The sequence below is a fragment of the Canis lupus genome, chromosome 3, assembly GCF_048164855.1.
Source record: "Canis lupus baileyi chromosome 3, mCanLup2.hap1, whole genome shotgun sequence".
Lineage (NCBI taxonomy): Eukaryota > Metazoa > Chordata > Mammalia > Carnivora > Canidae > Canis > Canis lupus.
The window spans coordinates 64,778,182-64,791,538 of NC_132840.1; the positions used below are offsets into that span (position 1 = coordinate 64,778,182).

General features: G+C 35.8%; 1 protein-coding gene across 6 annotated transcripts in view; it reads right to left on the reverse strand.

The window, feature by feature from the left end:
* The window catches only part of NPAT (nuclear protein, coactivator of histone transcription), a 62,778-nt gene that overhangs the window by 4,720 nt on the left and 44,701 nt on the right, over positions 1–13,357 (reverse strand). For 3 of the 6 annotated variants that reach the window (XR_012028584.1, XR_012028582.1, XR_012028583.1), the window contains exons 16-17: positions 11,297–11,417; positions 9,979–11,140 (exon numbers count right to left, since the gene is read on the reverse strand). Coding sequence is in view for 3 of the 6 variants with exons in the window: in XM_072821838.1 (XP_072677939.1) it covers positions 8,597–8,674; positions 9,979–11,140; positions 11,297–11,417 (1,361 nt within the window). In the remaining 3 variants the exon portion in view is untranslated. Of the gene's footprint in view, positions 1–7,047; positions 8,675–9,978; positions 11,141–11,296; positions 11,418–13,357 lie in introns of those variants that run through there. The other 3 variants (XM_072821838.1, XM_072821840.1, XM_072821839.1) reach the window with 2 other exon arrangements.

Below are 13,357 nucleotides of genomic sequence, written 5' to 3' on the forward strand. Positions count from 1 at the left end.
ATCAGTACACAAAGGTCAGCTGCATTTACTAACCATCTACTAACAGAGACATTAAGTATATGATCCCATTTATAATATTATCCAAAGTATCTGGCAATAAATTTAATCAGGAGATGAAAGATCTATACACTAATGCTATTAAAATTTTTATGGAAGAAACTAAAGAAGAATCAAATGGAAAGATATTCCATGCTGATGAACTGGAAGAATAAATATTATTTACATGTCCATACTACTCTATAGAGTCAATGCAATTCTTATCAAAATTTCAATGGCATTGTTCATGGAAATAGAATAAACAATCCTAAAATTTGTATGGAACTACAAAAGACCCTGAACAGCCAAAGCGATTTTGAGAAAGAACAAAGCTGCAGGAATCACACTTCCTGACTTCAAACAAACCTATAATAATCAAAACAGTATAGTACTGGCATAAAACAGATACACAGAGCAAGAGAACAGAAGGCCTAGAAATAAATCCATGCAACATATGATCAATCAGTTTAGGACAAAGGAGCCAAGAATATAAAATGGGGCAAGAACGGTCTCTTCAATAAATGGTGCTGGGAAAACTGGACAGCCACATGCAAAAGTGAAACTAACGAACTCCAAATGGACTAAAAACTGAAATTCAAGATCCAAAACCATAAAGCTTCTAGAATATATAAAAAATGACTTTTTTGGGGGCAGCCTGGGTGGCTCAGCGGTTTAGTGCCGCCTTCAGCCCAGGGCCTGATCCTGGAGACTGGGGATCCAGTGCCACATCAGGCTTCCTACGTGGAGCCTGCTTCTCCCTCTGCCTATGTCTGTCTCTCTCTCATGAATAAATAAAATCTATATAAAAAAAAAAAACGCTATAAGAAATAACCTAATTTAATCCTGATTTAATTCAAAAATATAATCTTCAGTGCAGCCCCTATTCAGAAGAGATAAATAAATAAAATAGTTAAAAAAAAAAGAAAAAAGAAAAGGACTTTCCTGACATGGGATTGGGAATGTTTTTGTTTGTTTGTTTGTTTTTTTAAATTTGATACTAAAAGCAAAGGCAACAAGGGAGCATCTGGGTGGCTGATCCCGGGATCCTGTGATAGAAGTCCCACATCACACTCCCTACAAGGAGCCTGCTTCTCCCTCTGCCTCTGTGTCTCTCAAATAAAATCTTAAAAACAAAAAACAAAAGCAAAAGCAAACAAATGGGCCTGTATCAAACTATAAAGCTTCTGCACAGCCATAGAAACCATCAACAGAAAGAAAGAACCATGAATAGAGGTTCATCAGCATTATCCAGAGCAGCTAAGACAGGGGAACAACCTAAGTGGCAACTGACGAATGAACAAGATGAAGAAGTGGTGGTAAATACAGGCAATGGAGTATTATTCAGCTGTGAGAAAGACAGACATTCTGCATTTGCAACAACATGGATAGATCTTGAAGGCATTATACTTAGTGAAATAAGCCAGAGAAAGACAGATACTGTATGGAATCCAAAAAAAAAAAAAAAAAAAAAAAAAAAAAGGTCAAACTCCTCAGGTAGGAAAGCAGTTGCCAGGGCTCGGACATGGGGAGTGGTGGTAGAGGAAATAAGGAGATTTTGTAAAAGGATACAAAGTTTCAGCTCTAAGATGAAGTTTGAGGGTCTAATGTATCATGTGGTGACTATGGTTGATAATACTGTATCACAGAACTGAAATGTGCTAAGAGAGAACTCACAGGTCACACACAGCCAGGAAGAGAAATATGTGAGGGGATGGATGTTCATTGACTTGATGGGACGAATCTTTCCACAATGTATTGTGAATCCATTCATGATATACATTTTAGATATCTTAACAATTTTAGTCACCAATTTTAATTCAATAAAGCTGAAAAAAAAAGGCAGTTATGACAGTTATGACTACTATGCCTCTGAGCAGTAATATCACAACAACTGGAGCAGAAACTATAGCCAAGATAATTACAATGGGAAAGTAAAGGTTTAGGACAAAAGTGTTAAAAGCAAAGTTCTAGTATCTTTAATAACAGAGTATTTGTTTTTAGGCATCCATGCAAGATTTACAGAAATATCAACTAATCTATTTACTGGAATAATAAATTCATAAGGAAAAAATTAAAAAGCTACTTTAATTTTGATACCTAAAAAAAAAAAAAAAAAGGAAAATGAAAGTACTTACCCCATCTTCCAAATTTCGATGTCTTAAAGTCAAATCAGAACTAAATTCATAGCCTTAATTAAATGTTTACATAGTTTTAAAAGGAAAAAAGCCAGATAACTCTTCATTCCATTTAAGAAGTTAAACATGAAAAAGAACTCTAAGAACAAACATTAAGGATATATGACAAATCAATCAGAAAAATTATTTTTGCTAATATAAATAAATAATATAAAATAAAGTTAAAATTGCTAAATAAAAGAGGTGATTTTATCAGAAAATTAGTCTCTAAAGAGAATGAGCAAGATTTAGGGGAAAAATATATTTAATTCAGAAAATTGCTCAAAGCCTGATTAGACCTATCAGTCTAGAAGAACTTCTGGGGGAAAAAAAAAAACCTGAATTGCTGCTGCAAAAGCCTGTAGGCTTAGATGATTTAATGGTGATTTAGTTTCAGGAATAGTTATTTCCCATTCTAAATAATATGTTGCAAAAAACAGACAAAAAACCAGCACAGGTGGCTAGTTGTCAAAGTGCTTATGTTTCAGGCATTGACCTAAATGCTCTACATATATTGTCATTCCAATACTTGGATAAACTAAAAAGACATGTAAAGTCTCAAATTCAATGAAAAAACTGGAATAAGCTTAAAACCAATCTCATTAGAAGTAAACATTTAAATAAAATGACAAATCAAATTTAGAGAATCAGTAAGACTGCAAAGTACACATAAAGATCATTAATATAAAAACAAATTGATATTTAATAAAAATATCTAATTGATGTTAGAAGAGCACCTAATTAAGCTGAACAGATACTCCTGATGTAAATTCTTGTAACACTGCAAACTAAATGCAACATTATACTTCACATTCTCACTAAAATGAGTAATAAGACATGGAAGCCTACTTTGATCATTATTAATTGTACTTGAAGTGCTAATCAGTGTAATAAATGAAATTATAAAATAACAAGTAACTATTTAGAGATGATACATCCTTAGTAAATAAAAACAAAGCATTAGGAAAGACATTGCCTCTAATGACTTACTTATAGTAAGTGGTTCAAATATAAAATAAAACCTAAACAGATGGTTTAGATCGAGTCCTGCATCGGGCTCCCTGCATGGAGCCTGCTTCTCCCTTTGCCTCTCTCTCCTGCATAAATTTAAAAAATCTTCAAAAAAAAAAAAGGAAAGATGGTGTGTTACTGGCACATCCTTAAACATAGACCAATGGGTACACTTCCAGTTATAAAATAAGTCATAGAGATGAAAAGCATAGCAATGGGAATACAGTTACTAATACTGTAATAATGCTGTTTGGTGATAGACGGTGACTACCCTTATTGTGATGAGCACCAAGTCGTGTGTAGAACTGTTAAATCAATATGTTGTATACCTGAAACTAACCTAACATTGTATGTTAATTATACTTCAATCAAAAAAAAAAAAAAAAGCAGACCAATGGAACAGATTGGTGTCCAGAAGCAAAATGACATGCGGGTAGTTTATCAACTTGTGACAATGGTAATATAACAATGTATTTGGGAAAGGAAAGTCTCAATAATGGTGCTGGGTTAACTGGATGATCAATCAAAATACAAAAGGTTGAATAATAAAACTGCAAGAAGAAAAACAAGGTAAGATATTCAGACGTCGAATATCCATCTGAAATAGGAGTTGTATCTAGAACACAGAAAGAACATGTACATATCAGTAAGAAAAAGGCAGACAACTCAATACAAAAGTGGCCAAAAGACATGAAGAGATAGTTTACAAAAGGAGACTCTATCCAAATGGCCAATAAGCATTTGAAATGGTGTTCAGGAAGTGAACTAAAGTATGTTCTATCAGGAAGAACTAAAGTAAAACTGCATTTATGATGCCAATATATACTACCAAAATGGCTAAAATGTGAATACCAAGTACAGAGAATGATGTAGAGTACACTGTTGATAGTAGTATCATTGGTAAAACCACTCTGGACAACTGTAAAATCTAAGTAAGGTTGATTATATGCAAACCTATGAGCCAGCAACCCTACTCCTGTGTATATCCAACTGAAAAGTATAATACATTCATCCCCCAAATGTACAAATATATTCACAGTTCTATTCATAATAGCCCCAAACTGAAAATACTCATCGATTATAAACTGGATTAACTGGGGCATTAATACAACATGGATAAACACAATGAAAAAATACGTGGCATTGAAAATGACATCCAAATTACATAAATGATTGGATCTTGCAATGCTGAACAAAAAAAGTTAATAAGGACTAAATACTGCATGAATACATTCATACAATGTTAAAAAAAAAAAAGCTGGAATTATGGTGGTAGAAGTCAGGATAATTATTACCCTGGGGGTAAGAAGTTACTAGCAGAAGTAGGAGGGGATTCTAGGGTACTGATTATGTGCTGGTCTTGATCTGGGTGATTAAGTGGATGTGTGTACTTGTAGAAAAGTTACTGGGGCGCCTGGGTGGCTTAGCTGTCACATAGTCCACTGAACTATGTGAACAGTTGGTGCATTTTTCCTAGGTTACACTTCCATAAAAATTTTATACTAAAAAATAACCAGTTAAAACAATGGAAGAATTCTCTAAAACTACAACAAAAACCAAAATACCCAATTTGCAAGAAATTTATAAGGCTAGTGGTAACTACAAAGGTATGGATACACACACACCCTATTGCCCTTACCATTTACTTCTTTCAGTAGCAGTTAATTTTCTAAGGGTTAAGGTTCTTCAGATGAATATTCCAAAAGAATTTTAATTTGAAATAAAACTAGTGATTCTAAAGAGTTAACTGGGAAGAATGGAAGGGGTGAATACTTGGAAGAATCAGAATAGTCACAATGGACACAAAGCTATAATGATTTAATCAGTGGCGCAAAATCTACATACTACAGTATATGTATATATGCATAGATTTAATACAGGTTCGTAGTCTTTGGTCTCATACCTTTATGGTTAGCTGGGTTTCATGATTCAGAATATTTAGGATTAAATATAACATGATGTACATATCATCTTCTCAGCTGAACCTCAAACAGCACACTATTTTAATAAGCACATTACTACTTTTCTAGTAAAACATGAATATCCCTACCAAATGAGATAAAGATCCACATAGCCTCATGTCAGATCAGGTCAGTTTTACCATTAAAAATTTTTGATGCTAAATTTAGGGGGGAAAATTGGTTGTCAGCACTTTTTGGATTTTAGAATTGTGAATAAGAAATTGTGAGTCAGTACAGAATAAGATGTGTGTGAAGAGAAAAACCTTATTTATTTATTTTACCTATTATACCTAGTCAAGTGGTTAAATGTTTGTTTCACACCAGATACCAAAACAAATTTCATATGGGTTGGGAGCTAACTCCTAATTTTAATAAATCAAGAAATAAAAGCCTAGAAACCAGTGATGACATCCTTCATCATATCTCTGGTAAGTGATAGACCTACACTATGGCAGAAATGACAGTTTGCTGGCAGATGGAAACTGAAATAATTTTCTGCAAGAATTTGGCAAAATGTACTGAGATACTTAAAAAGACATATACTAAATTTTTAATTTGGTAATTCCTTTCTCTAAACTATTTCCCAAGGAAATAGTTGATAACATAAACAACCATTTTGTCATAAATCTGTCAGAAAATTTAACAACAGCAAAAAAACACTGCTAAGCTTTTTAGTCATAAATTAAAATGATTCTTGGGGCAGCCTGGGTGGATCAGTGGTTTAGTGCTGCCTTCGGCCCAGAGCGTGACCCTGGAGACCCAGGATTGAGTCCCACATTGGGCTCTCTCCATGGAGCCTGCTTCTCTCTCTGCCTGTGTTTCTGCCTCTCTCCCTCTCTGTCTCTCATGAATAAATAAATAAAGTCTTTAAAAAAAAAATGACTCTTAATGGTTGTCATAGGAATGTTTTTCTTTTTCTATAATATATATATTATATGGAAAATGCTTGATATTATTTGAAGTGAAAAAAAGCATTAGGAAGTTATATTCACAGTTTAAGTTCAGGTATGGAGAAAAAAAAATTTAGGAAAAAAGTATGCCAACTGTTAACTAATATATAAACTAATATGTTTAAAAAGAAAAGAAAGTCTATTAAAAGAAAACATCTAATAATAAAGTCAAAACCTAAGATAGAATTTCAAGAAGTCAAAGTGGTCAAAAGATGGTGGCCTGAGAAATAAAGAACACATAATACATAATAACAAGCATCTGCAATTACTCTATATCGGAGCTTGAATCTTACTTTTCCTTCTTAAGAGTCATGACATCTAGCCTTCGGCTGAGTACTGATGGATGCTTTTCTCATGTACCATTTCAATATACTACTGAAAGGTTTCAACAATACTCAGGGCTAAAATAATCAAATATTTTAATTACAAGAATTCCCAGATTTGACACCTTGAAGGCATTCACCACTAAATAATGTCCAAGACAAAGAGTGGATCCTGACATGTAGTTTTAAAAGCAGCCACAAGCTGTTTATGATGTAAATACTCTGACCCTGAAATGCAGTCACCAGGCATCTGGTGGTTAGAATACGTTACCGAGTATACACTACAATTATGTCCAGGACATTTGAACTTATAAGGTAAAAGGGGATTATGGATTTGCTCTTGAACATGAATGAAAGCTGCAAGTATACAAGTTGTTTTGGACTGTATTGAGTGGCTCTGGGCTAGTGACCTAAGAATCTTGAATAAAGTGAACTTACTTTGTATATGACTTCTTAGTACTTAGCACATATTAATTGAATGAGAAGAAAATCTGTTTTCCAACACTATGTGAACTTCTGATAAGGTAACATACAAAGAAATTTAATGAAGGTATCTACATGAGAATGATTTCCAATATAAAGTAATTCAAACTTTTGCAGTTAGTGAAAATATTTATTCAAACCTAACTGTAGTACAGTATCAAGCTGAGTTAAATAAACATTAAATGTATGATATGTAGTTCCTTAGGAATAGGCCACCGCAATATCATAGAAATTTTTAACAACACATATTTCTGTAGTAAGGTTCAGCAATTATGACGTGATTTCCACACTGAGAAACAGGAAGAGAATGGATTTAGTTTTTTAAATGCCCAGTATTTAAAAAAAAAAAAAAAGGCTGAGGGAAATGACCCTTTAACAACATATACACCTGTGGAAAAAAACCTTGATATACTAATATTTAACCAAACAGAAAGCACTTAATAGAATACACTTTAATCTAGGCACAATTGGTTAGATATTAATGATAATTTCTGTTCTCATTTAAAGATTTAAACCAATTCTTCAACTTAACTGATGTGTGTATCTGATACAGAGAAGGCACCTCTTTCATTCTCCCATAGGACCTTTAGGGGGCACAGAGACAATGCAGTATATCCAAGTATAGATACAGTTACTTAACATAGCCCACTTTAGGAGAAACTAAATGAAAATATAAACTATGATTTCTCTTTTTACATCTTATGATGGACATGGCTTTCTAAAAAGGACACCAGAAGATAATCTTCCACACAAGCTTTAACAAAGAATACAAGATTTAAATTAAATGTGCACTGGTCACTACTATGTATGAAATTCTATGAATTAGTGCAATTCTTCAAATCCCCAGTATACAGGGAAAAGTGTATACATACCAAGAAATTTCAACTACTACATAAACAAACTTTGTATGGCTCAATCACCTAAACAATTAAAGTTCTGTAAAAGGTCCTAAAAGTTATAAACAAAAGATCAGAACACTCAAAAATGGTTTACAAAATTCGCTCTTTAAAACAAAGAGACCAGAATGACCAAAAAAACCACATTAAAGTGTAAATTTTCAGGAATATAATCTTTACTGCAATTATAAGAAGGGGTATTAAGTATTCACTCTAGGAAAAAACCTAAATTGTTCATTTCTGATCCAGCTTCACCACCAGATGGGGTTGTCATCACCTTTGTACTACTTTGTGGTTTTTATAGGTCTATTGAGGGCAGTTACTGAAGGCAATTTTTATAAGGAAAAGCATCATTTCCCTCCCCAAAAAGTGAGAAACTATTCCAGATGAATAAGCCTTAGAGTTAGGGATCACAAGAAGTCAAAAAACACAATGTAAAGAACACTAAGTTGATTTAACCTCTATTTCAACAAGATTTATACAATATTTACAACACATAATTGTCAGAGCTATACAGTTTTGCAGATTGGCTTTACTTACATTTCTGCAAATGTTTTTTCCAAAATAAAAAATATACCAGGTAAATCTATTTACAAACTAGGAAGCTGTTTCAGAAACAGCATGATTCAGATATAAAGTGAAATTTCAGTACAAGGAAAGTGCAGGTCATGCTTTCAGGTTCTGTCAATATCTCATTCCCTACACTCATAGTTTAAGGGATACGAGTTTTAAACAGCTACTGTTCTTATATGTTCAGAATGTTTACTCATCATAATGCAATGATAACAAAAATTTGTCCACATCCATTCCAGCTGGAAATGAACTGGGTAGCTTCTTTTTCTGTCAAAAAAAAAAAAAAAAAAAAAGAAAAAAAAAAGAAAAAAAGAATAAAGAAAAAAGAAGAAAAAGAAAAGAAATAAAAAAGAAAAGAAATAAAAAAAGAAAAGAAAAGAAAAAAAAAGAAAAAATAAACCTAAGTTAACATATTGAACTCAAACAAGGCCAAAAACTTTCACTTAGAACCTTATAACAGCTTCTTCCTATACTACTAAAATTTTGCCAAAACTTTTAGCTGGTTGGAATTTTTAGTTATACAGTGAGTAGAAACACATTTTATAAATTCAAAGTTAATAAATTATACTTCAGAAGTACTTTAACATTAGTTTAGGGTGAAAGACATTAAATAAACCCAGAGTTTGTGGATGTTGAGATAAGACAGACCATGCTTTCTATGAAGGTGGTCATTAATCACCAAACCACCAGCCTTAGCAGCTTTCCTAACTGCAGCTTTTCCTAAGTTTTTTTCAGGTACTGTTCAAGTTCCAAACACTTAGCACACTCCGGGTGTCCTACGAACACTACAGTTAGTCCTCCCAGCCAACAGGTTAGAAGTGTGGTAGTCTCATGTCAAGGGATGCAGCTGAGCCCCAGAAGCTCTGGGCTTACCTACAATCAGAACCATGAGCAGGAGATGCGGGATTCAAACCCAGGCTTGCATGGCATCAAAACCATGATTCTTTCCCTGACACTGTACTTGCTATAAAACCTTTTAAACATCTTTCTATTCAGTTCACTTACTAAGTGGCTAAACAGGTTTAGGGAAAAGGGGTTTTGGTTATCAAAGCTATCCCTGCATTGCCTTGCTACAGATAACTCTGCCCAAAGAAAAAAACAGGTAAATTTAATTTTTACAATGCTCCAACATATTAAAGTCTGTAAGAGCCAATGGAAGAGATGCCAGGACATGTGAAAAAAAACCCAAGAGGTAGGAGTTGCAAAGTTGTTTTTTACTTGTTAATTCCACACATGGGAGTGGCTTCCCAATCTTTCATGCCTTATGTCATTCTCCCAAAAAACTTGGGTCCTACCACAAGAGAAACAAAAACCTCCTTTCCTCAAGAAAGAGGTTCATCAATAAATGCCTTAGCAATTGTTCTGCAAAAGCTTCATTTCACCTAGACAAATTCTGAGCACCACACTGGCTGAGACACACTGCTACAGAATATATTTTGTTAAGCAAGACTCAAAGCTGTTTTGACCAGAGTGTTCGGTTAGGTAGCTGTGGCAAAAATGCTGAGATCTCTAATGTGAGCACTGAAGGAAGGGCAAAGGTGTGGTTTTGAAATTAAGACTTTCAAACTTGCCTTAATTTTCTTCTTTTTCATTGGGAGTGATGAATTTGCAAGATTTTTATTAGAAGTACGAGAGGTTCGTTCACGTTCATCTAATTCCTCAATTTTCCGCTTTTTTGTGGTGCTCCTTGATGACGCTCTGAATTGCTGTGTATTGTCTTTGAGAGGAGTTGTCGAAGCTGTCCTGGAGATGGCTGCTCTGGAGAGAATCATTAAGGTGTGGGCAGCCATGCTTACACTGTTCTCACTCCCTGTCTCACTGGCAGGGCTGCAGGCAGGCAAGTCTGGGTTGACAGGAGGGACGGTTACCTTGGGCGTGCTACTGTCTTCACCAAAACGTCTACTAGAGGGGACCTTGATACCATCTCTAGGGTCTTCTTTTGGTCTGTCCCCTGCCCCTGAGCCAGATGTCCGGGGCACAGGTAAATCAGAGCTATCGGGGAGCCTATTTACAGGGCTGTGCCACTGACCATCCGGTAGCATTTCTGTACTATGTTTGGTTAGTGGGGTTATCAGAGAACTGGCACATTTACTTTGTTCTTGTTTTGGATCCTTCACAGCTGAACCTACTGCAATGACATTTTTACTATTTGAGGACGTGCCTTGTTTTTTGGTTAGTTCTTGCAGTGAAGCTACTACGGTTTTCTCATTCCGTAAACCCCCATTTTGCTGCCCATTTGACAGTTTTGAAGTTTCTGGATTTTTCTGCCTTTCAACATCGCTGCATAATTCATTCTCCTTATTAGCTGTTGCTTTATGGAAAGATTCAAGTACAGTTTCTGTGGGTGAAACCTTCTTTTCTGACTGGGTTTCTTTTATGGTGGTATGTCGGCTATTGGCAGTTTCTGATTTAGATAAAATCTTAGGCAAGGGAGGTCTCTCTCTCTCCCTTTTGAGAGCATTAGTAGAAGGGGGCTTTAAGGTGGAGGACACAATGGGTGACTCAAGATTAGGAAATGAAATGTCATTTCTTTCTTTGTTTTGAGACACCACCTTATGGTGTGTGCCCTGTGTAATTGCCACAGGAGGAGCAGTGCTATCAAAACAGAGCACACGTCTGTGGCTTTCAAACGGTTTGCTAGTTGGAACTATACTCTCTAATGAGAAGGGAACTGTCATTTCTTCCAATTTTTTCCCAAGATCAGTGGCCATATTCTTGTCAGATACTTCAGTTCTGCAAAATAAATAAATAAAATTTAGCAACATAGAGAAACTCTTGTCAAACACTTCAGTTCTGCAAATAAATATTTTCTAGCAACATGAAGACATCCTTTATGTTTTTAATCTGAACATTCAAAAAATCTACGATGGAAACTACTTTTATGCTCACCTTTGTGTATGACATCCAACTAAATGACTAGGTGAATCCACCAAATTATTTACCTGCTTTCCTGGAATTATAAATGAAATAATTAGAAGAGAAAAACATTCCTGCGAGAGAGTATATAATTCTGAAAGAAAACGGAACAGACCACAGTATCACACATCATGAGAAAAATTTTAAATGACAACCAATGTACAAAGTATTCTCATATACTGGGTTTAAAAAGCAGCTTCTAATTTTATATACAAGACAAGATGGTTACTCATCCATTTTGCGGAGGAAATGCAGACATGGAGCAAATGACTTGCTTCAATTTCAGGCAAATACTATGAATCTAGTCTCTGGCTCCATGAATTACAATGTTCAACATAGCACCTAGGGGTACTCCCCAGGTACACCCAGGGGTCATCCATCCCCTCTGGATCTAAATCCAGATACGACTATTATGATATTCTGCCCATTTAACTGTCATGTTTGCAAGCCTATGTCAGGCAGAGCACCAGCTCTGGACTTTTAATATCCATATTTTAATTTTCATGGACTTAGGAATTTATGTGGGAGAGCAGCAAGATACCAAGCTGGAGAGAAAGGCACAGAGGAGATCATGAAGGACCTTGTGCATTATGCAAAAAGTTTCAGAGAGAATCCTTCGGTTTTAAATAGGGAAGATGTATAAATAGACATACTTTAGAAAGTCACTCTGGCAGTAGAGTAGAAAGATGGACTAGAGAAGAAAGAAAACTGCCATCAGAAGTTCTCTTTAGGTGGCTGTAAATATTCCAGATAAGAGAGCAAGGGCCTTGGAGACAGTGATGGGCATTCACACAAAGGGCCAAAGAGGACCAAGAGATGACATCAACCAAGGAGGAGAAAAGCAGGCAGAGAAGGTCTTTGAGGAGGAAGATATGAGAATCTGAAGATTCTGAGTTAGGCAGAGTCAGGAAAGCTGGAGTGCAATCATTTATTTTGGGTCCAGAAGCCACCAATAGTGTCAACTGCTGGAGGGAAATAAGGCCAGAATGAAAACCTCAGAGTCACCGATGATCTCAGTTTAAACAGTTCTAGTGGAAACGGGAGAAAAAACAATAATGTGGATGCAGAAAGACAGGAGGCGTTGGGGATGAAGGGTTGGCAGACGAGATGAACCCAATGAACTTTAGAGCCAGAGAGGGAAGGATCCCAACAAGAAAAATTTAGGATATAATGAAGACAGAAGATGCAGGTAGACTGCACTAACCATAGAAAGAATGAGGGAGTTATTTCTGTAAGAAAAGAATGGAAAGAATGATTCTGGACGTAGAACAGGTACACACCAAATGGGAGTGATGCGAGAAAATGGAGTTTCCTATTTATTGATCAGGTGAGAGAGAAGATCACTGGCCTAGAGTGAGGAGGGTGGGGACTGGGCAGATATAAGAAGAGTTGTGCAAGTCTGGCAGAGTTGGAAGGGGGAACGGGAAAGAAAGATAGGAAGACATCTGAAATAACTGCTAAGTGGTAGTAAGGGTGAGAAATTTTTAAGTGGTAGTGAACAGCTCCACTTCTAGAGCAATCTGAAAAGCCCAGGTACAAAGGCAGAGAGGGATGTTAGGACAGATCTAAGGCTGGAAGGCAAACCAGGATGGTAGAAGAATGTGCACATTGGGAAGAGTGGCTGAGGTGGTGCCTTGTGGGTCTAGCCTGGATAGAGAAAGAAGGGAATCCAGGAGGGAAACAGAGGTTCAGGTGAAAAGTGAGGATCTGAGTAAGAGGAGTCCTCACTGGCTGAAGAGAGTCACTGTTTGGGAATGAGAGTATTTTGGGACGGGCTATTGGCCTTTAAAAACTGCAAAGGTCTAAAAGGAAGGAAATATTAAAGGTGAAGGTATGGGAGAGGTTAGTTGACATGAAGATCAAGACTTAGAAGAGGTCCAAGAATTCTGAGGGCTGAGGTGTTGGGAAGGTTGACGATGTGGGCATTTTGTCATCCATGAAGATAGAGAAGTCAGAGGCAGGAATCTGAGCAACCCCTAAGTGAAGATTTAGTGTTATTTTGTATATAGTGTCTTTAGTCGGAACAGAAATCTT